This window comes from Agelaius tricolor, unplaced genomic scaffold (assembly GCF_023055355.1).
Source record: "Agelaius tricolor isolate 1412-34295 unplaced genomic scaffold, bAgeTri1.0.p SCAF_23, whole genome shotgun sequence".
NCBI lineage: Eukaryota > Metazoa > Chordata > Aves > Passeriformes > Icteridae > Agelaius > Agelaius tricolor.
The window spans coordinates 291882-315399 of record NW_027269283.1 but is presented as its reverse complement, the minus strand read 5'-3'; the positions used below and the strand labels follow the sequence as shown (position 1 = coordinate 315399).

General features: G+C 50.2%; 1 protein-coding gene across 1 annotated transcript in view; it reads left to right on the top strand.

The window, feature by feature from the left end:
* The first annotated feature begins 2635 nt into the window (after positions 1-2635).
* The window catches only part of LOC139599313 (trichohyalin-like), a 60691-nt gene continuing 39808 nt past the window's right edge, over positions 2636-23518 (top strand). Inside the window, exons 1-12 of the mRNA XM_071446516.1 lie at positions 2636-2774; positions 3087-3151; positions 3261-3410; positions 3592-3740; positions 4056-4203; positions 4433-4620; positions 4710-4847; positions 5128-5242; positions 5395-5529; positions 5738-5914; positions 5985-6203; positions 6361-6462. Of these exons, the coding sequence (XP_071302617.1) occupies positions 2636-2774; positions 3087-3151; positions 3261-3410; positions 3592-3740; positions 4056-4203; positions 4433-4620; positions 4710-4847; positions 5128-5242; positions 5395-5529; positions 5738-5914; positions 5985-6203; positions 6361-6462 (1725 nt within the window). The remainder of the gene's footprint in view (positions 2775-3086; positions 3152-3260; positions 3411-3591; positions 3741-4055; positions 4204-4432; positions 4621-4709; positions 4848-5127; positions 5243-5394; positions 5530-5737; positions 5915-5984; positions 6204-6360; positions 6463-23518) is intronic.

Below are 23518 nucleotides of genomic sequence, written 5' to 3'. Positions count from 1 at the left end.
CTTCGGCCTTGCCTGCAGGTCACACACACATCTGCTTCTGTTCTAACGTCTGAAATACGTTTTTCATAAGCCTCAGTCATGAACTGGGATGAACTTTCCAGCCACACTGTTATACATGTCTCCTTTAACCCGTGAAATACATAAGAGTGAGGATTTCCTTATAATTACACAGAAATTCTCATTGAATTCTTTTGAAAAGTTTGAAATAGATCTCAGTGCAGAGTTTATCCTGAGACCCCAGTTCCCACTCCACCCTGGAAAGGTAATTATGAGGGTAATTATTTTTTCAGGTGAGCAGCAACTGATCTTCAGTGACTGTCCTACAGTGAACAAACCACAGAAATCCCAGTGGAACACCTGGACAGAGACAAGCAGTACACATGGAAATGGCAGGATTTCTGTAGAATACTCAGAGTGCTGCAGGTGCACTGGCACACCTGATACCATACAAAGGAGTTCTGTAAATCAAAAGTTCTGTAAATCAAAAGATTGATTTACAGAAATCTAAGCCTGAAGTACAGGCTTCATTCCTTTCATTTTATCCCTCAGCATCCAAGCGCGCTTAGTTCCTCTCTAGGGATAACACAAAATTCCCCACTGGGGCTGCAGCTTCATGGGAAATTCTCCATGAAGCTGCAGCCCCTCCGGGGCTCAGCCCTGCCCCAGCTCTGGGTTCTGAGCACGGAAAGCACCTGGAGCTGTTGGAGGGAGTGCAGAGGAGGCCCCAGAGATGCTGCAGGGGCTGGAGCCCCTCTGCTCTGAGGAAAGGCTGAGAGAGTTGGGGTTGCTCAGCCAGGAGGAGAGAAGGCTTGGGGCAGTCCTCACTGCGGCCAAGCAGGACTTGGTGGGCGCTGGGGAAGGATGGGGACAGAGTGTTCAGCAGGGCCTGTGGTTAGAGGAGAAGGGAGCATGGATGGAAACTGGAGGAGCTCGATTTAGCTTTGATCCGAGGAAGATGTTTTTCTCCCACGAGGGTGGTGAGGCCCTGGAACTGGCTGTGCAGAGAGGCTGTGAAGCCCCATCCATGTGAATATTCAAGGCCATGCTGGAAGGGGCCCTAAGCAACCTGGACTGGCGGGAGGTTGATCAGGTTGGAACAAGATGATCTTCAGAGACCCACCCAAGCCAAACCATTCAGGGATTCAATCATTTTACAACAAAAAACACCCAATCTGAAGGGGCCCTGGAACTTCTGTCATGTCACATATTCATTGTGTCACAGCCAGTGTTCCAGGTGCAACTTCCAGCATCTCTTCATGAGCACAACACAACCATTGCCCTTGTAGTCAGCAGAGCCTTCAGTCTGCTTGGAGACCACCCTTCACTCTGGTTGCATCAGACTGCTCTGAGCTGCTCCTTGCTCTTGGCATCAGTCCTGAACTTTTCATGCTGCCTGGATCTTAGCACCAATCCCAGCATGATGTGCACTCCTCTCCCAGTGAAAGTACACTGCCATTCCAGGGAGGGGGTCACCCCCTGACTGCCCAGGCAGGCTGGAGCCCTACATAGACATACAGGAATAACAGAGATGGTGAACACGGTCAATTCTGTATTTAGATGTCTAAATTGTTAAGTTCTTCTGTAAATATGTTTATTAGATTCCAGGTGTTCTTTAGGTCCCCTATACTGTAAACACATTTCTAAGGTTGGTTTAATTGATGTCCTTTAGTCTGTTAATATGTTTGCTATGTTACTGTTTTAGACAGATCTTCTAAACTGTAAATATTTTTTATAGATTGCTGTTGTTATAAGAATTCTTATATTGTACATGTTCCATAGTTTTTTGTTGTTTCTGCTTTCTGTAAATACATTGTCCTTGTTTGTCACAGCCCAGCTCTCTTTGCATTTTCTTTGGGCACAAGCAGCATTTGCAGAGTTGTGGTTTCCACTTTCTCTGGGTTCCTGGGGCTGGAGGTCCCTGGGGGTGCTGGCATGGACACCTGAGGCTGGGGGTCCCTGTGTACAGGGGGTCCCACTGATGCCACTCCTGCAACTGGGCACTGCTCATGTTCCTGGGCTGCTGCAGAGTGGTGTCCCCAAGAGCAAAGCTGTCACCAGCAGAGAGGGGGCTCTGACGGCAGCGGCACCTACAGCAATGCCACAAAAGCAGGGAGGAAACATTTGGCCGCCCTTCCTGCTGGAGCCACGGGGACTTCTGGGCTGAGCCAGCATCAGGCCACAGGGATACAGAATCCACATTCACACTCTAAAGGTCATCACAGCCTTGAGAATTGCTGGAGCCAGGATCTGGGGAGCAGCTTTTGCAGCTGCAGGGGCCAATGCTAAAGGCTTGGAGGAGCCCCCACACAGCACACTCGTTCCTTGCTGACCCGGAGCTTTCCTGAGGCGTTACTCCTGCAGGTGACCTCGTGGCCAGACCACAGGACTTGGTGACCTCTGGCCTTGCCGAGGCTTCTCTTCTGCAGGTGCCCTTGAGGGCAGACTGTGGCATTCACTGAGCACGGTCCTTGACGAGGAGTCTCCTGTCCTTGTCGCTGGAGCCCTCGAGACCAGAGTGCAGGACTTGCTGTCCTGTAGCCTTGCCAAGACTTCACTCTTGCAGGTGCCTTCAAGGCACAACTGCAGCACTTGCTGACTCCAACCTTTTCCCAGACATCTTCTCCTGCAAGTAGCCATGAATCCAGGCAGTGACCTAGAGCAGAGACCTGTGAGCGTGCCCAAGCTGGTCTGGGTGAAGGAGGAGAAAGAAGGCCCTGGAACTGCTCCAGCACAGCAGCCTGAAGAGGTGGAGCAGTTCCAGCTACTGCAGAAGGGTGAGTGGTAGAGGTGGGCCACAGGGCTAGTGCCTGAAGCCAGCTTGGCCCCATCCCATCCCATCCCATCCCATCCCATCCCATCCCATCCCATCCCATCCCATCCCATCCCATCCCATCCCATCCCGTCCCATCCCCTGGGGACATGCCCATGGACAGGACAGAGCAGGGGCCGGGGCAGACACCCCACAGCCGTGCTCCATGCCCTGGGGTGTGGCAGGGCTGTCCCTGCCTGGGGAGCGCAGGGCTGGCCTTGTGTTCTCCAGCCTCTCCCGCAGCCCCTCAGCTCAGGCTGCGCTCGCTCTTTGCCAGGTGCAGCCGTGCAGCATGCACAAGGGCAGGAATGCACCCGTGGCCTCTTCCGCACGACAGCGCAGGTACCTGCAGCCATCCCCAGCCGCGCTGGGCCTGTTGTCACTGCTCAGCCCAGCACCGTGCTTGGAGCACTGCATGCAACATCCCCAGCTTCTTGCCCTTCTGCTACAGATGGTTGGCAAATTCATGAAGAGGATGCGGGAGGAAGAGACCAGCGGCACGGGCACCGTGCTCAGAGCGTACCCTCCCATCTTCAAAACCAAGACCAGTGCTGCCCTGCTGGATATGCTTGTGGAGGAGGGTCCTTCCAGTCCAAAGCAAGTAAGCAGCCTGTGGCCTGGTTTCCATCCTCCCAGCAATTGCTTGGCCTCCCAAGCCACGCCTGCTGCTCACTGGAAGCCTTGAGGCCATGGCAGTGTGGTGGCAAGGGAAGTACTTTTTTGGGGCAGCTGGGCACATGACTCCCTCTGGCAGCTTTCCAAGTCTCCCCTGCCTTCTCCAGGTGCCCGCCATGGTCAGGTACATCCAGCAGTGGCTCACGGCCAACAAGTTTCCTGACTACAACCTCTACAGGCCCCTTCTGGATCTGACAGAGGCACTGCCCACTGATGTGGTGATGGCTCTCCTGCGTGTGGCCCCATCATGTGACAGGTACGGGGCCCACGTGCCCACAAGGCTCAGGCCTCAGCAGCCCATCACCCTGTACAGCCTGGCCCAGGAGTCTGACACACAGAGAATTCCAGGGCCCTCTGGCTCCTCCCTTTGCCCGCCCCGGCATGTCAGCCCCCAGCGTGCTGCCATGCTCTCTTCCTGCTCCTCAGGGGCCAGTCCCCACAGGGCTGGGCTGCCTGTGTGCTGAGGGACAGGGGGCAGAGGCAGGGCTGGCAGCCAGCTCAGCTCCCTGCTGCGGCCCAGGCCACAGTGCTGTGTCCCAAACCCCCCTGAGACAGAGCTCTGACCCCACAGAGCTGCTACCACCATGTGGAAGAGCATCATGTGCTCATGCAGGACTGCAGAGCCGGCCATGCTCATACTCCTTGACGTGCTGGCCAACTGGCCAGAGCACAGCACGTGCACCTCTGATGGGGACCACACGGCTGTCCTTGCCCTGGCTGTGGGTTTCTGCAACTGGCCTTTGCTCACCCCAAGCTCACCTCTCCATCAGCTCTCCATCCTCCCTTGCCCACAGTGTCTCCCTGCCTCAGGCACTGGGCGGAAACCTGGCCTAGGGGCAGCTTCAGAGCCACCAGGCCCGGTTGCTCCCCCCCGTGTCTCTGCTGGCCTCTCCTTGCCACGCTCGGGCTCAGCCACACGGACACCTCGGGGTGCTCTGTCCTTTGCAGGCAACTGTCGTGATGTGGAAGATCCTCCAGATGCCCTGTGTTGCACATGTAGTGACCGTGCATTTCCCCTGCCTCTTTATGCACCTGCTCTTCCAAGTGCTCTTCAGCACCTTGGATATGACAGAGGTGGCTGATACCTTCTGGAAGGGATGCCAGCAGCAACACGGCCTTGCCACCGACCCCAACAGGTGCTCCATGCAAGTCCTCCTGTCCCTGCCACGTGCCCAGGGCAGGTGCCAGTGCCCCCAGCGTGACCTGGGCTTTGTTGTGCACACAGCTTTGCAGAGCAGACCCTGAAGGCCCTGCTCTGCCAACTGCACTATGAGGATGTGGTGGCGGCAATGGAAGACAAGCGTGGCTGGGACACGCTGCTCTGTGCTGACACCCACCACTGTGCTGTGGGCATGCTGGCCAGGTGAGACCCCCTGCTCCCCAACTGCCCCCAGCATTTTTGCCCTGCGCCCGGAGTGCCTCACACAGTCCCTGTGGTCGTGGGCCACAAGGCCTTGTCACCAAGGGACGGCCAAGGAGACTGCAAAAGGCTGGGAGAGGAGCGTGCCCAAGAGCAGCCACCTGCACGAGGGCCCGGCTCCCCCTTGCAGGGTGCTGGAGAAAGGCCTGACCTCTGTCAGTCAGTCCTGGGAGAGCTTTAGCCCTGCTGCCTCAGGGTTTTGCTTCCGATTTCCTCCTATCAGAGAAATGCACCATGCATCCGAAGCCTTGTGTTCTGCGATTGCATTCCACCTGCTGGGGCTGCTCAGCAAAGACCTGCCATGCCGGGATTTGGCCACCATGGCGTCCCTTGTGGAGGTGAGCCTGAAGGCCAGCGCTGCCTGGCTGAGCTGCCTCCCAGCTCTCTGCCCTCTCATGGCCGCAGCTGCCCAGGATGGTGCCCGCGCCCTGTGCTGCTGCCTGGGCCCGGCCCTGTGGGGCTCCCCCGTCACCGGCCTTGTGCCTTTCAGATCCTGGACTGCCTGGACTTGAGTGAATGCCGTGACAGCGTCCTGGAGGTCATGTCCAAGAACTTGCAGAGCCAGTGCAGGGAGATGTATGGCTTGGCCCTCAGAGGCCTCCTCGTGCTCGGCACCAGTCTTTCGGTGAGAAGAGGGCAGCAGCTGAAGCCATGCTGCCAGCGTGGGGCTGGGGAAGGCAGTCGCTTGGCCTTGGCTGGCCTTTGGGCGCTGAGGCAGCTGCTCCCAGCTCTCCTGCCTCCCGCTCCAGCTGCCCCAGTGCTTTGGCACAGCCCTTTGGCCTCTGGCCCCTGTGGCAGCAGGATTGTGTTTCACACACTCGTGTTCCACACAGGCCATAAGAAGGTGGAGCCTGCATGAAAGGCTGGTGGAGCTCCTGCAGGAAAATGACAGCGACATGCTTAGGATGACCATGGTTCTCCTCAGCGGTTTGTTCCTGTGCAATGGCGCCCCCATAGCCAGCCCCCTCGCCCTGCAGCTGGCTGGGGCGCTCCTGCCGCTCTTTGACAATGTAAGGCTCTGCGCCTCCAGCCACGGCCACCGGCTGCTGCCCGCAAACTTTGTGCCCCGTGCATTTTCAGGCCTGTGCCCAGGTGGGCGTCAAGCAGCCGATGCCGAGGTCTCTTTTCCTTTCTTTCATACAGGATGACAGCCAAGTGCAGTTGTGCTCCATGTTCATCTTCCAAGAGATGCTGTATTTTTTACCGGAAGGGGACAAAAAGTCCATGAAGTCATACATGCACCAGAGCCTGCTCCCACTCTTCTTCCACTGCCATGACGAGAACCAGCACGTGGCAGAGGTGAGGACTCAGCGGCTCCTGCTGGCCCCTGGCAGGGGGCTTGGCTGCCTCCCGCTCTGGTGCCTCGTGCAGCCTCCTCCTGGCCTTGGTACGGGCACCTGTGCGGGTCCCGTGCCCTGGGCTGTGGTGCCATTTGGGGGTCTCTGCTGCTCTCCAGGCCTCCCGGGAAACACTGCATTGTTCAGCCACATTCCTGCACAGGAAGGATCTCCAACACATGCTGCGGCTGGATCAGACCTGGAGGTTCGGCGAGGGCCTGGTAAGGACGGCCTGCAAGCCCCAGCCTCGGGCTGCAGAAGCCCCCTGGCCGCGCTGCTCAGTGAGTGCAGCTGGCAGCTGCGCCCCTGCCCAGCGCTGCAGCCAGGGCCGCCAGCCTGCGCCCCACACGCCGCTGCCTTCCCTGGGCCGCGCGGGCTCTGCTCCAGGCTCCTGTGGCCCCGAGGCGGGCGCCAATGGAGCCCCAGCCCAGTCTGCTGCTCCCTCCAGAGCCTGGCTCCAGGGCTGTGTGGCAAGGAGAGGCCAGTGCTGGCTGCATGGAGCGCCTGGCCAAGGGGCTGAGCCTGCACCCACTGCACCTGTGGAGACCTCTGGGCCTGCCAGGTGACTTCCTGAAACTATGCCCTGGAAGAATGTCCTCTAGATTTTAACCCCTCGCATGGGCTCATGTGACATGCTGTCAATCAACCCTAGTGCCATTCCACCTGTTGGTCCATTGACTATTCAACCGCCTGTTAACCATATATGGTCAAGCTTGTAGCAGTTTCTGTGTACCCTCATTGGCCTGTACCCTTGTCTGTTTATCCTTGTGTTTCCCTTTTGGTCACTGTAATCCTTTTCCCGCTCACACTTTCAGGTGATTGCTTGTTGCTGTTGGCTCTGCCCTTTTGTACCACTATATAATCCTGGCTCCTCTACCTCTCCCTGTCTTTGTCCCTGGACCCTTTCAGAGTGGAGCCATCTGGAGCCCCAAACCTGGACCCGTTCTGCAGTGTCCCTAAAAAGCCTCTCCAAGAGGCCATGGCCCTGGGATTTTCACGGTCCATTCGGTGCTCCTGATCCCCAAAGATTTCCAATTTTCTGTGGACTTTTCGGAGGGGGTGACCAACATTCCTGTAAGTTCCTGAGGAAGCAGAAGACCGGTTCCTTCCTCAGGAGCCTCTAGGAGATTTTTTCCTTTGACCCACCAATGTGGTGAGTGTTGGTTTGGTTGGGGTCAATTTTTCTTGTTTCCTTTTAATATCTTAGGGGGCAGAGTGTGTGAGATGGGTTCCAGTCTTTCCTTCTCATAGCAGGAAGTTTATATACAAGTTAAAAAGACCATGATAGATAACAATGTTAAATATTCAAAGGCAAATTTAAGGGCTTTTATTTGTTGAGTCTTCAAACATTTTAATGATGCAACACGGAATTCTGTTCTTTCACTTAGTTTGTGGGATATAAATAATGGGGAGGAAATTGTATCTCTTACAATCAGAGGGGAATTTTCAAGTTGGGAAGTTTTACCCTATTTTTCGTTTAATTTATGACATGATTGCAGGCTTGGGGAAAAGTTTGGCAGCTGTTAATAGTTCTACATGCCGGTTACAGCCCCAGTTGTTGTATCCCTCTCCCCATGTACCATCACCCTTGTCCCCTCAGGAGAGGCCAGGAGTTGGAACCCGCCCAAAGGCGCAGGAGTGCCACCAGCCTTCTGCCATCTCCTGCCTTCCTCTGTCCCCTTCTCAGGATGGGCCCGTACAACCCATCCTGGGTTCTAACCTAAACCTCCTTCCTCTGCCCATTTACCCTTTCTCTCCATCGATTCTTATGTGTCAAAATGGGTACCGGCCCATGAGGGGACCCGCCCTTCTGACTGAATTCTGCCAAATCCTGCTGCCCAAAATGGCACTGATCTCATGAGGGGATCTGCCATTTGGAGCCCTTCTTCACCAACATTTCTCACCTTGTCACATCAAAATAGCGTACGTGACCCTCCTCCTGTTCCTGCTCCCACTCTTCCGTCGGGCTCCTCCCTTTCCAATGCGGGCCCTGTCTCCCTTCCCTCCTCCAGCTCCACCCTTAGCAACAATGACACTTCTGGTTCCCATGTCCCTGGGACCGGAAGTAGATATGATGGTGAGTGGAAGGAAGCCATCTTGGTTACCGGCACCCCGTGGCATTGAGCCTTAGCGGTCAACTGCAGGCCCTGCACCCCTCTTATTCAAACACCCCCCTCTACAGAGGAGTCCAGTGATTCCTCAAGCTCTGATACCGAGCCTGTGGATAACTGGACAGAGGTGCGGAAGTTTGCTGCTTGGGATGGAAATTGGGAGATAGCAGGGAAATTAGCCGCACCAGTTGTGTTCAAACAGGGAAGGAGCCCAAAATGGGAAGCAATGCCTTACAAGGAATTAAAAGAGCTTTGCAAGGCTTGCAAAGACTATGGATGGAGGTCACCTTATTTTAAAAATTTACTTAATGTGACTTTCTCAGCCCATGCTCTTGTGCCGCATGACGTCCAGCACATGATGTCTCTCCTCCTCTTGCCTACTGAACTCCTTTTGTGGGAGTCATTGTGGAAATAACAATTAAAGGTCCGAATGTAACAGTGATTTTGTTCAGCGGCACCCCTCCTCAAACTGTCCATCTGCATCTTGTTCAGATTGTAGAGAACATTATAAATACTGTCCCCACGTTCAAAGCCACCAACAGCTCTATCATCAGCCAGCTTACCAACCAAATCATCAACGGCGTCTGGGAAACTTTCAGCTGAGTGCTGGGTGGGCCTGTGCAACAATAACAAATGCCAAGCCATTACACGCCTCTCTCCTGACCACCTTAGAGAGCCAACATGCAGGGAAGTAATTTATGATGGCACCTACTATAAAAAGGAATTCAAACTCCAGGAATCCTATCCAAAAGTTCAACCAGGTACCTGAAGCATACTGGTAAGCACATTTGCAATCCATTTCTCTAATGAAATCATTTACCACCTTCCAACTGGTAAATCCGGCCATTTCACAACACCAAGGGACATTTTAGTTATTGGGGACTCTAGTTTCTGACTTGATTATTTACAAGTGTTACTGGAGGTTCAAACTGTACAATGGAATGATGAAATTACAGTGACTGTTGCATGCACTAGTCCCCCTTGGTTTTTGCCTCAACATACACCTATTGCTCAGGCTTTTTTATTACCGGATTCTACAGATATTGTCCCTGAAAATCCTACTGCTTTCTGGGCAGAGATTGTGGGCCATGACAGACCCATCACAGAATGTGGCCTATTGAGCAAAGGGGTTAAAGTCTTTCTCTTAGGAGTGGTGGACACTGGAGTAGATGCCACCATCATCGCCCGCTCTGTGTGACCAGAAGAATGGGAGCTTGTCCCCATAAATAGTGTCATCTCAGGAACTGGAGGAGCAGCCACTTCTATGAGAAGTAAAAGAACAGTCTTCAGGGAAGGAGCTGGCGGCCAAATTGGTACGGTTGGACCGTTTCTAGTGAGGGCAACTGTCACGCTGTGGGGCAGAGACATACTATCACAATGGGGTACCAGGCTAGAAATCCCTTCTCCACCACAGGATTTCTAGCTGGGGACAGTGCAGAGCACGCCACTCCTCTGCTCACATGGAAAAGAGATGATCCAGTTTGGGTGGTTCAGTGGCCCTTCACTGAAACCAAGCTAAAGGCGCTCAAAACCCTGATAGAAGAACAGTTACTCAAAAGGCATATTGTTCCATCAAATAGCACTTGGAATACTCCAGTCTTTGTTATCAAAAAACCTGGAAAAAATAAATGGCAGCTCCTACAGGACCTTCGTAAAGTCAATGCCATCATTGAGGACATGGGCCCCCTCCAGCCTGGCCTGCCCTCAGCCTCAGTGTTGCCCCGGGATTGGAAATTAGCCATTATTGACATCAAGGACTGTTTCTTTAATATTCCACTCCATCCCTGACATGTGCTAAGATTTGCTTTTTCAGGACCATCTTGAAATAGACAAGCTCCCCTCAAACATTGGCATTGGTTAGCTCTTCTGTAAGGAATGAAGAATTCACCAGCCATTTGCCAAATGCATGTGGCCCACATCCTTTCACCTATTCAAGAAACATTTCCAGATGCAATAATTTTACATTATATGGATGATATCCTAATCTGTGCCGAGACTAACTCCTAACTCTTATTGTTGAGCTTATGCTCAAAAGGACTACTCAAACTACCAAAGAAGCAGGGATTCCTGAGCCAAGGGAAAAATCCAGCGTACCCGCCCATGGACCTACCTGCAACTTCAAATTGGCGAGCAGACCATGGCACCCCAGCAACTCTCCATCAAGGACAACATAAGAACCCTAAGGGACCTACATCAACTGTGCAGAGCAGAAGTTTGGTTTGTCCACTGCTGGGAATCACAATGGAGGACCTTGCACCGCTCTTTAATATCCTGCGAGGTTGTGAGGACCCATCACACCAGAGGCCTGGGAATCTATCCAAAAGGTATCTCAGGCCCCATCCATGAGGAAGGTTCATGGGGTGGATCCTGCTTTACCATTTCAATTTGTAGTTCTGGGTATGTCACCCAGATTTCATGGATTGACTTTTCAATGGGATCCCACCCTAAAAGATCAACTCTTAATCACTGATTGGGTGTTGAGGTCCCATCAGCCAATCAAAAGTATAACAACAGCACAAGAAGTGATGGCTCAACCCATTATAAGAGCTACAGCTCATCTCTGGACCCTAGCGGGATGTGACTTTACATGCATCTACATCCCATTGGCTACTTGTCTTGGTTTCGAAAGACAGGTGCCTGCTAAGGAAGGCAGGAGCCTCCCCTGAAATGGAAAATGGAAATCTTCTTCATCTCTCTGAATTGCTATGAATTTTAAATTAAGGGACTCTCAGGCAAAAAATATGGGAGCAGGAAAACACAGTTCTTTAATAGGGAAGAAAAAATAGAAGGATAATATAAAACAATGCAATACACTAGAACAACACTGACAGAGTCAGAACTCGACACCCTGTTGGTCAGGGTGTTGGTAGCAGTCTAATTGGAAATGTGGCTGCAGACTTCTTGAAGTGTCAGGTGTGGTTCTGTTGGAGCAGGGGATCTTGTAGAAAAGGGTGTATGCTTTTTCTGAAGATCTAGTGGAAGAAGAGGCAGCTGCTGTTCTTCTGGGAAATTTAGTGGAGAAGCTGTGCTGGTGTTTCAGAACTTCTGGATTATATCTGTGTAGCAATGCTTGGCTCCTCCCTCTGGGTGGAGCATCTCACAATGGGATGCTATGGTTTTTATCAGTCATGCAGTGGCGTTCAATAGCCTGTTATCAGCAGATGTCTCCTCCCAAGGGAGTAGTGGTTGTCATCACTCAGAGAGAGAGATAAGACAAACTGCCCACTTGACAAAAGACAACTCCCACACAGATAGTAATAGAATACATCTTGCCTTGCAACTTAGAACGCTACTTTATGTAGTCTGGACACTTTGCTCCAGACCAACGAACACCTCCAGTTCACCCTTGACAGCTACCCAGGGCAAATTTCAATTCATTTACCAAAACATAAAATAGCTGTGCCTAAAGTATCAATTATCAATTGATGATCTTGTCCTTTCTGTATTTTCCCATTCTGGCAATATTTTGGATAATTTCCCCTGGCTGGTACCTAATGCCCACAAGGAAGATTGCAAAGGTTGTTGCAACTTAAGCATATCACTACCAGGTGCTGTCAATTTCTTCATTAATACTTCAGAATCCATTGTATTTAGAAGCCCTAGTCCCGTTCCCAATAATCCAGTAAGGTCTTTCTTCTCTCTGGACATATAAAGCATACGCTTCTGCAGCCACATAGTCCAGTCCATAAAATCAGTTCTTAAAAATGGAGCACACTCAGGCCAAATGGCAGAGGCATTTACTTGCATTGCCATCTCTACCCAATTTTAATCAGCAATTTTTGAATTCCAGCCTTCTTAACACTATACGGTCCAGTTTTGGTCATTATGGGAACCATGGGATCTAGGGTGATTTGAGTAGTCATGGTTTCTCTCAGTGTTGGTACTGGTTGAGTAATTTTAACCCTATGCATTTGGGAAGCAGTACAAAACTGAGTTATAATATAATCAATCTTAAAATCCTTGATTGCACAACCTTCTATTATGAGTCTAAATTTTGGGCAATTGGTTAAGCATTTGTCACAGCATCCAGGGCCAATCTGAATAAGTTTCATGGATTTTTGATGAAATTCATGGAACCCATCCTGGACAAACACGTATTCCCATCCCCAAATATTTCTCCTTTCCCACACACTTGTATTTGTAACTTTTAGCATCTGATGCAGAGACTTACAGGAGTCAGAGCCATAGGCTTTCACGTGGCACTTATCTATACCAGTCACATTACATAAAAGTGATACTGCATTCGCTGTGGCTATAATGATAATCACATATGCCCCAACTCTCCAGGCTACACTCCCCTGATTATCCATTATAACTACAAACTTTTATTCTTAAACTATGCTTATCATATTACTCACACCTTATTTATTCTCCTGAGAAAGTTTTCATTTCAGTTTGCTGTCACCCGGTGTAACTTTCCAGAGTCCCTCGGGAGCCTTCTTCCCTTGGGAATGATGGATCCAGGCACTCTGTTCCTTATACTTGATTGCAGTAAAGATGGTGAGGAGCACTTGGAATGGTCCTTCCCACTGCAGTTCCAGAGTCTTCTCTGCAAAAGACTTAACATATACATAATCCCCAGGCTGTACATCATGTACTGGTCCATCTAATTCTCTGCTTCGAGCCCCAGCCACATGTTTCTCAATTTCTCTAAGTTGTTTGTTTAGGGCCACCACATATTTGTGTAGGGTTTCTTCCCCTGCTTGAGTGGGTGTTGTCCCTTCTTGAATTCCATATGGCCTTCCATACAGTATTTCAAAGGCACTCAGTTTCTCCTTTACTCTTGCTTTGGTCTGGATTCATAATAATGCTAATGGAATGTCAGAACCCAGGATATTCCTCTGACTGCCCTGAAGGACTCGAGACCCTGGCAGGGGGCTCAGAGACCTTGGCATGAAGTCAAAGACACCCATGCCTTCAACTTTAACCCATGGAAACAATTACCGACTTTGTGCAAAGATGTACAGGCCACAAGAGTTTGAATAGAATGATAGTGAATTTAGCACCGGGTAAAAATGTAGAATTTGGGGGTTTTTAGAATGGGGGTTCAAGAAGCAAGATGGAGGAATCTGGGCGTGTTCTGTCTTTCTCCTTCTTCTTCTTCTTAGCCTCCATCTTCTGCTGTGATGGTGGCACTTTTGCATTGCTTTATTAGAGTAGAGACAAACTGTCTAACATAGGTGACAGATATTGGAAAATTATTGTAAATAAAGTACACCTAGTTTTTAGTATAATAAGATAGCACCACCCTGAGGGCGGTCAGTGTGCCTGAACCCGACCCACTAGACAGACCTCAGCGGGTCAGAGAAAGAGTGTTAGAGATAAGAAAAAATGAACAACCTTGAGAACGAGAGCCAAGGAATCCCTTCTTCTTCTTCGGTCTCGGGGCTGGGAAAAAGAGACATTCTAACACCTCGGGGTCATCTCGACCTCAGAGACCCCATCAATGGAAGAACCTGAGGCCAAGGTAACTGCACCTCTTGTCTCAGTATTATTATTTGCTGCTTTATCAAGTGATTCATTTTTTCCACTTGACCGCTTGACTGAGCATGATATGGAGTATGAAGTTCCCAGTCTATGCCTAAATGGTGGCTAGTTTGCTGCACAATTTTTGAAATACAATGTGGCCCTCTAGCTGAGGACATTGTGGCTGGGACTCCAAAATGCGGTATTATTTCTTGTAACAATGCTTTGGTTACCTCCCGCGCTTTGGCAGTTCTCGTAGGGAAACCTTCTGGCCACCCTAAGAAGGTATCTGTTAACACCAATGGGTATCGGTACCCCCCTTTCCTGGGCACTTCTGAAAAATCAATTTGCCATTGCTGCCCTCAGGTCCATAGCCTTTCCCAATTTGCCCAAGTTTTGGTTCAGGAATATTTCTGAGATTAGTTTGGAGGCAAAGGGTACATTGACGAGTCATCTGAATCAGTGTACTTTGCAAGTTTCTGGCTAGGATTCTGTCTTTCCAGTAATTATACAAGGCATCTATTCCCCAGTGTATTTTCTCATGTTCGTCTTTGACTAATGACCAAAGCATGGAAGAGGGGATCACAAGCCTTCCTTTCCCTTCATCTGTAACAGCCCATCCCTCTTGATTATAACTTCCATTCTCTTTCTCAATCAGCCTTTTTTCTTTTTTACTCTACCTTGGCTTACCTTCAATAGAATTTTGTCCATCTATGATTAACGCTGCCTCATGTGTCTCAACAACCTCATCTTTAGCTGCTTCTTTTGCCTCTCTGTTGGCCAGCTCATTTCCTTCCCTGATTCAGAGCACACTTTTTGGTGTGCCTTGATGGGCATGATGGCTACCTTTTCAGGTAACTGGACTGTCTCTAACAGTTTTATTATCTCTTGTGCATGTTTAATGCTCTTTCCTTGTGAGTTCAAGTCCTCTTTCCTTCCAGATAGCTCCATGTGCATGGACTACCCCAAACGCATACCACGAGTCTGTGTAAATATTGATTTTCTTTCCTTTTGCCACCTCTAAAGCCCAGGTTAAGGCAATTATTTCAACCTTCTGTGCCGTGGTGTTGGTTGGTAAGGATCCAGACTCTATTACCTCTTGCCTTGTGGTAACTGCATACCCAGCGTGCCTTTTTCCGCTGACAACATAGCTGCTTCCATCAGAAAACCAGGTCTCAGTGTCCTTGAGAGGGATGTCCATCAGATCTGGGTGACTGGAGTAGGTAGCTTCCATAGTCTCCAGGCAATCATGGATCACTGGTTCTCCCATACTACCACTGAGGAAAGAAGCTGGGTATCATAATGTTAGATTCCACAGTTTCTACATCATCTTGTTCTACCCTTATGGCTTGGTATTTCAAGAATCTCTGTGGGGAGACCCAATGTCCCCCGTTGTTGCAGTGCGGTTTCCTGTTTGACCCGTCCCAGCCCCCTCAGGTGCGCCAACCTTTCCTCCTCCCCCTTTTGCCCTCCTGCCTAAGAGTTGTCCATCAATCTTAACATTCCAGCAAGGCATCGAATGGTTGGCAGAATTTCAAAAGATGCCCCCAGGTCCGGGCTCATTGGCCTGTATATCCCCTGAGCCTTCCCCTCCTCACACCTGGTTGGCCCTCACCTGTCCCTCCCCTCCCCCTGTCCCCGGGGCTTAAAAGGATACGAGACCATGCGGCCGGTGTGTCTGTCTGAGAGCTGTTACCACATTCAGAAGTCTACCATGCTGAAAGAAAACTCTGGATTTAAGCTGTACGGCAGAACCCGCTTCTTTTCTCTTCACCGTCTGAACCTTTTCCATCAAAGGTAAACTGAGTTCCTATTTTGCCTGGATTTGTTCTGAGCACCCAGCTGCAGCACCCAGCCGGCCAAAGGTATCTCTGTGGTGAAAACACCACAGCTGCCGCCTTTGGTCCAGCAGCAAGGCCAGACAAAGCCAGGCAGGACACACCCAGAAACATTCGGGGTCCAATATTTAATACCCCGTTTACTTCCAGCATTGCAGACACTGTGTGGGACACTAGCACAGTCCTCTTCTGGCCCAGGGTGAGTTTACGTGCTTCCTGGATGTTCACTGCCACTGCTACAACCGCTCTGAGGCATCCTGGCCATCCCTTAGCCACTGCATCCAGTTGCTTAGAGAGGAAGGCGACTGCCCTGTGCTACGGGCCCAGATCTTGTGCCAGCATTCCCAAAGCAATTCCCTGCATTTTGTGAGAAAACAAAAAGAATGGTTTGCTCACATCTGGAAGTCCCAGGGCTGGAGCTGACATGAGGGCCTTCTTCAGTTGGCTGAAGGCTTGTGTTGCTTCTTTTGTCCATTGGAGATCTCTGATTCCTTCCGTGATCAAGGCATACAGGGGTTTGACTAACAGTCAGTAATTACGAACCCACAGCCTGCACCACCCGGTCATGCTTAAAATGGTTCTCAGTTCTTTACTGTCTGGGGCTTTGGGGTCTGGCATATTGCTTCCTTGAGATCCTGTCCTAAAGTTCTTTGTCCAGCACTAACCTCGTAGCCCAAATAAACAACTGTTTGCTTCACCATTTGGGCTTTCTTCTGGGATACTCAATACCCCTGTAGGCCCAAAAAGTTTATGAGACTTTCCATCCATTCTATACATGGCTCTTGAGTTTTGGTAGCTACCAGAAGGTTGTCCACATTCTGTAACAGCTCTCCTTCTTCTGATGGAGCTTCCCAGGATTCCAGATCTTTTGCAAGTTGTTCCCCAGATGTTGTAGGGGAGTTCTTGAAGCCGTGAGGCAAAACTAACCATGTGAGCTGGGTTTTGTGTCCAGTTTTGGGATTTTCCCAGTCAAATGCAAAAATTTTCTGGCTTCCCTTATGGAGAGGAAGGCAAAAGAAACCATTGTTCACCTCAAAAACAGTAAACCATGTTGGTTCAGATGTTAAACGAGTTAACAGAGTGTAGGGGTCGGGTATAAATCCTCAGTTATCTTATTAACAGCTCTTAAATCTTGTACTATTTGGTATGATCCATCAGGCTTTTTAACAGGTAAAATAGGAGTGTGGAACTCAGACTGACACTCTTTTTAATAGCCCTATCTGTGAAAAGTGTTCAGTTATTGGGCTAATCCTTTCTCTGTCTTCCTTTCTCAAAGGATACTGCTTGACCCTAACCGGTTGTCTTCCTTCTTTAAGCCTAATTTGCACTGGGGGTGCATTCTTTGCTCTCCCTGGTATGTTAGAAGCCCACACCCCAGGAAATACCTGATCCAGAATTTTCCTATGAATCTCACCTTCACTTTCAACTTTAGCCTCATTGGTTATTAGCATCAGGCTTAACATATTGTTGGTCCTTAACTGTGGATATTCTCAGTTCAGTCAAAGAAAGAACAGAGATAAATTCTCCCAGGCTGAGCCTGGGAAACTTAGAGAAAAGATTTAAAACAATTATTCTCTCTCTCTCTCTCTGTAACCATTGTTTATAGATATGGTTCTCCAGAGTGTTCTATTCACGGTTCACCAATAGTGTGAGAGGTTTTTACTTTGAGACCAATCAAGTCTCACCTTAGTGAGTCACATTATAAAAGACCTGCTGCCTTCATTAAATTGCCTTCTGATTCACCTTCTGAAGACTGGAGTCTTTCATTCCGTCCCTGACTCAACAGCGTCACTTAACCTCCTTAACCTCCACAGTAATCTCTCCATTTGCTTCTAATTGTTCCAATAGATCTCTACCCAAAAGTGCTGATGGAGTATTGGGTAAATATAAGAACTTGTGAATTCCCCACTGTTTCCCAAGTTTATATTTCAATGACCTACAAAAATAAGCTCTTTCAAATTGGCCAGTTGGCCCCTTTACCATGACATCATCATCTGTTATTGGCATTAAAGCTTTATTTAGCACCAAAGATGTTGCCCCTGTGTCCATCAGGAAATCCATTTCCTTTTCTTTGTTCCCAAGTTTCATTATAACCAGAGGGTCTCCTAGGGTAAGATCCTCGGGTCCACATCAGTCTTCCTTAACATGGGCAACCACCACCCCCCTTTTTGATCTCTTCTTTGTCCATCACCTTTTCTTTGTTCCGGGCACTGGTTCTTCCAGTGTCCAACTCTCTTGCAGAATGCACATTGATCTCTCCTTAGCCAAGGTGCTCCCTGCCTTTGTGGCCTTTGTCCACATTTCCCTTTTTCTTCTTCCCTTACTACTGCTAATAATTTTTTCATCCCTTCTTTGCACTTTTCTTCCTGGTTACTAAATACTCTCCATGCCTCTTCTAGCAAAGTCTCTAAATCTCATGCTGTCAGACCCTGTATCTTCTGAAGTTTGCGTCTAATGTCCCCTGCAGATTGTCCTAAGAATAAACTCACTAGATGTTGTATCCCTTCCTCAGATTCAGGATCTAAGGTTGTAGAATGACACATTGCAGCCCACAAATGTTCTAGAAATTCAGAAGGTGTTTTGGAGGGACCTGGCTTAATTGTATATAGGGCTGACCAGTTCATTGTTTTAGGAATTGCCCTTTCTAACCCCCTTACTATGAAGTCTTGATAATCCTCTAGTCTTTCAACATCACTACCATCATTAGCATTCCAATGTGGATCCTGAAGAGGAATGTCATCTCTTCTATCACTCTGTATATTCTACAAGCATCTTCTGCTAAGCCCCCTGCTACCTTTAACATCAATTGTTTTTCTGTTTCAGTTAAGGCATCCAATAACAACTGGAGATCTGACCAATCAAGTCGATGCTGTTGAATCATAAACTTTAATTCCTTTGCAACACCTATCGGGTCACTCCGATAACGTTTAGCAAGCTTTCCTCAACCCTCTAAATCCATTGTAGAAAAAGGAATTTTCACTAACATTGTCTTCCCTTCAGGGCTTAATGCCTCCCTCAAAGGTGCTTGTATCATTTTCTTAGTGTGTTTCCAAGTCCAGGAGGCTATAGGACCCTCTGGAGGGGACTCCTCTTGTTCGCTGTCTCTGCTGGGTAGTTGGAAAACTTGAGGAGTAGTTGAGGTGGGGGATAGAATAGAAACTGGAGTTGAACTTGAGATAGAAGCTGGAGTTGGTTCAGCTGGGCTTAAAATCAGAGCTGGAGTTGAAATAGTAATAGCTTTGTTTAAAGCTGGAGCTGGGGCTGAAATAGTAGTGGCTTTAATTGGAGTGGGGGATGGAATATGAGCTGGAGTTTGGACAGAGGTGTTAGAGGGTGGAGCAAGAGCTGGAGTTGGACTTGAGGGTAAAGTCTTAGCGGGTGGAACAAAAGCTGAAGTCCAGACAGGGATGTCAGGGGGTGAAACAAAAGTTGGAGTTGGAGTTGAAGGTGTAGTCTCACAAGGTAGAATAAGAGTTGGAGTTGAGGTTGAGGTTGTTCCCAAATTTGCTGCCTCTCTCTGTCCCCCTTGCCTCCTAGGGGGTGGTTCAAACAGATCCCCCAACTCTTGCTTCAGTGAGTCAGCTGGGTATACCTCGTCTGGGTGTGTGCAGCACTGATTTATGGAGCATGCATTACAACACCATTTCAGCCTTCCCCTGTTAGCTTCATTATCTTTTTCCAGGGCCAACACAAAGGGGTTAGAGGGAGACCTGAGTCCAAAATCCCTCTGCCACTCAGGGTAATTCCGGAGGGAGAAAAACATGTCAGCATACATCACCTCTTCCCATTCTTGCTCCCGCCTCAAAAACAACATATGCTGTAACAAAGTCTCATAATGTAGGGTTCCAGTCGGGGGCCATCTGACCCCCTCTTCGAGCCTATAGAGTGGCTTCCACTGTGTGGAAAATTTCACAAGGGTCCTTTTATTTTCTATCCCTCCATACCCTACTAGTTCCTTCCAGTGTGTCAAAATACACCCTAAAGGACTACTTTTGGGGATCTCTTTACTCTGGTTGCTTCCCATCGAGCCCAAACCAATGAAGCAAAGGAGTTCCTCCTGTCTGTCTGGCCAGATTGGATTCTCAGACCAAAACTATCCCTATTATAATTACAAACACAAACCCTGTACCTAAAACCACAAGTGAGCCCTTAGCAAAGGCTCCAAACAAACCAGTTGAACAACTTCACACTCAACGTGTGCTACACTTACAACTTTTGGCACAGGTTGGCAATGTTGCCTCAAAAATACATCACAGCTCCAAACGCGACTACAACAACACAATCTTCTTATTCCCGCAGGAAACACTTCATACAATCTAACAATATAGAAATACATTACACTGAAGCACTCAACTTGTATATTTCAAATTCCACAAACATAAACACCCTTTTACCATGAACACCGGCTGTTACCATAAATTCTGTCCCCCATAACTAAAACGCAGACACACACACAGTCACAGTGGAGAGGGGATTTTATTAAGGATCATGCACCCCACTCACTTTGTTTTTCCCCAGCTGTTTCAGTCACCCAAAAAGGGAACCGTGGGTCCAAACTTGCATCATGCTAACAGCACGTCTCAACAAATGCTCTCACAATCATTCTCACTGTCAGGACACATTCACAACAACAGAACCACTTTAGACCAGGATTTGCCCTTATGACTGGTAGCCCCAATTGCTACCCAAGTGGGCCTTCTACGATGAAACAAATGGCAAAATCCCCTTCTTTCAAAAGCCCAAGCTCAGTACAATGGTTCAACAACTCTTTCTGCTGACAACCAGATTTCAACTGCAACTTCAGCCTGCAAGCACACTGCAGAGGCACAAGTTGCACATGGAACGTCTCCCACAGCTTACCAAATGGCCTTTCCTGACCACATGTACGCCTTAGAGATCACTACTCAAAACTGTTTAAATTTTTAAACATACCGTTTTGTTCAGAGTTTTAGTAGTCAGGGGTCCTTGTCTCCTGCTGGATGAACAGGCTGGGCAGCAGAGGCTGCTCTTCCAGGAATATCCCTGGGCTTACCCCGAGGACGTCCATGTCCTGAGCTGCTCTCACAGCCGAGCAGTGTCTCCTCCTGCCTTGGCTCGCCAATTGAATCGTTAAAACCGAAAATCACAGACAAAGACTCTCTAACTTGTCAAAGTTAGAAAGTGCTATGTTTATTACGCCGGAGGGTGGCACCGTGGGGATCGTCCCCAAATGTGTGATTGTGCCACACAAGGATTTTTGCCTTCCATTATTTCCCAAAATAATACATATGCATACCCCCAGCACCTCCAATCCCCTCTCTGTAATTAAAATGAGTTTATTAGTCCTTCATGCCTCCACAATTCTTCCCTTGAATTGGGTGGGTGATCTCAAACTGGGTCAGTGGTCCCAGGGATTAAGTCAGGAAAGTCTTTGTCAGGTCTCTGGGACCCTCTGGCATGATCCAAGCCCCTCTGCTTCATGATGGATTGACATAGAGTCCAAGTGATGGGCATTGTCCTGCTGGTTTCAATAATGGCTCCTATAATGGTTCACTTGCTCCACTTTCTTTTACAAATGAGCTCATAACAATTAGCTTTAGCTTAAGCATCTAATAATCATTAACCTATCGCTGGTGTATCTAACTTCAATATGAATTGGCTCTAACCCTCAGCTGAAATCTTAACCATTTAAAATGATGATTCAATTGGTTGTTGCTGTTGGCTCTGCCCCTTTATAGCAGTATATAACACTGGACCTCTATATCCCACTGTCTTTGTTCCTGGACCCTTTCAGAGTGTAGGTGAAATAAACTACCACTGGAAACCTAAACAATGACCCTTCCTGCCTCTGCCATCGTCGATATTAAGCTGCTGTGTGTGAGCGTGGTATTTGCTGTGTGCTTGGTGGTGCGCTCTCCTTGTGGGGACACTTTAGGAAGACTGCAGCAACCAACCATCAGCCCACACTGCAACATGCACCCTCCTGGAGCTCTCTCCAGCTGGCAGAGGAGAGGAGCCGAAGGGCTGAGCACTTGCACCAAGCCCTGCCATACTTGGACAGCCCACAGGAGATCGTGTGACAGGAAGGCATCAGGTTCATCAGGAAACCACAAGCCAAAGATCCCCTTCATTATCCGCCCCACCCAGCCCTGCCCTCCTGTGCCCTGCCCCAAACTTCCTCCCCAACCCAACCCCATCTAAGCCTGCCCTATCCTGCCCTGCCCTGTTCTGCCCTGTCCTACTCCACGCAACCAAACCCCACCTTGCCCCTCCCCACTCTGCCCTGCAATCCCTGCCCCGGTGCCGAGGGCTCTGCTCCCTGTGCGCAGCAGGGCTGCCGTGGCCACAGCCCACACTTTGATTTCAGGCCCACGTGGGGCAATAGTGTCCGCTAGCTTCGGGCTCATCCCCTTGCTCCCTGCTCCCTCCTGGCCATGGCCAGAGCTGGCTGGCATGGCCCTGCCTCAGGGGTCTCCTTGGCTCCCCAAAGATCCGGGATCTGACCGTGCCTCTGTTCCTCTCTCTCACAGCCCTTGAAGACAAGGCAGAGGACATCAGCCCTGCCACCAGAAGCCTGGCTCTCGAAACAGCCTTTGTCCTCCGGGCTGTGGAGAGAGCTCCCAGCTCCAGGCTCCATCTTGCAGAAGCTGCAAGATCAGTTTCACAGGGCCCGCAAGAAACGGCCTTGTCCCTGGGGCCACAGCTGGCTGTGCTACTGGAGCTCTGAGGAGAGCTGATTTGAGAGGCTCTCTATCTGCTGGGGCCATCTGAGCCCCAGGGGCGATTTTTCTTTTCTTTTCTTTAAGATTGCTTTATTCCTTCTTTTTTGTTGTTCTTTAGGATATAAATATAGAATGTGTTCTAATAGCCAGACTCCCAGGAGCTCTCTTTGGTGCCCAATGTCCGCAGGGCACGGGGGAAGAGGGGAATAGGGGTGCTTGTGCCAAGCGAGGAGCCCTGGTGTGGAGTGGGAAAGGAGAAATGGCCAGAAGCCCCTTGGCCTTGGGTGGTTCTGCTGAAGCCTTTGTGCTGGCGACAGAGCGGCCGGGCAGGGGCCGGAGCTGCAGGGATCCCTGCCGGACTGGTGCCTGGAGATGGCCACAAGCCCTCCTGCCCAGCCAGGAAGGGCCATGTGTGTCCTCCTGCTCGGGTCTTGCTGGCTGCATTGCTGAGGCCTCTGAGGTGCCTCTCGATGTGGCTCCTCTGGAGCTCCCTCGGGGCTGTGCCACTTCCGGGCAGCTTGGCCAGGCTGGGGGAGAGCCTGAGGGGATGACAGGGTGATGGGAGGCCGTGAAGGGATGAGGTGCTGCAGAGGCCCTGATGGGACAAGGAGCTGGGAAGGCACGAGGGCCCTGTGGGAGGGAGTGGCTGGCAGGAGGCTCCAAAGGGACAGGAGGCCCCTGAGGGGCCGGGCTGCAGGGAAGCCCTGAGGAATTGGGTGTCAGCCTTGTTCCTGACAGCCGGGCACTTCCCCAGAGAGGCTCCCACGCCTGGGGCAGAAGCCCTGGTGGCTGGGCCTCAGCAGGAGGGTGGGGACCCCCCGAGGTGTCCAGACTGGCCTGGCTGGGGACAAGGAGGGCAAGGGGGCCCTGCCGGGGCACGGTCACTGCTTGCTGCCAGGGCAGTGGGCAGAGCAGGGCTGGCAGCCAGCCCAGGCCCCCACAGCTGCCCAGGCCATGGTGCTGAGGATGAGGCCCTGCTGACACAGAGCTCTGGGCCCGCAGAGCTTCTGCCTCTGTGGCCAGGGCGGCGATGTCTCCTCAAGCAGGGCTGCTGAGTCGCTGCTGCCAAAGTGGCTCTGGACACCACAGAAACAGCACCAGAGCGCGCCCAGGAACAGCAGCAGCCCCAACGCCGGCACCTGCTCCAGGAGGCGTCTGCAC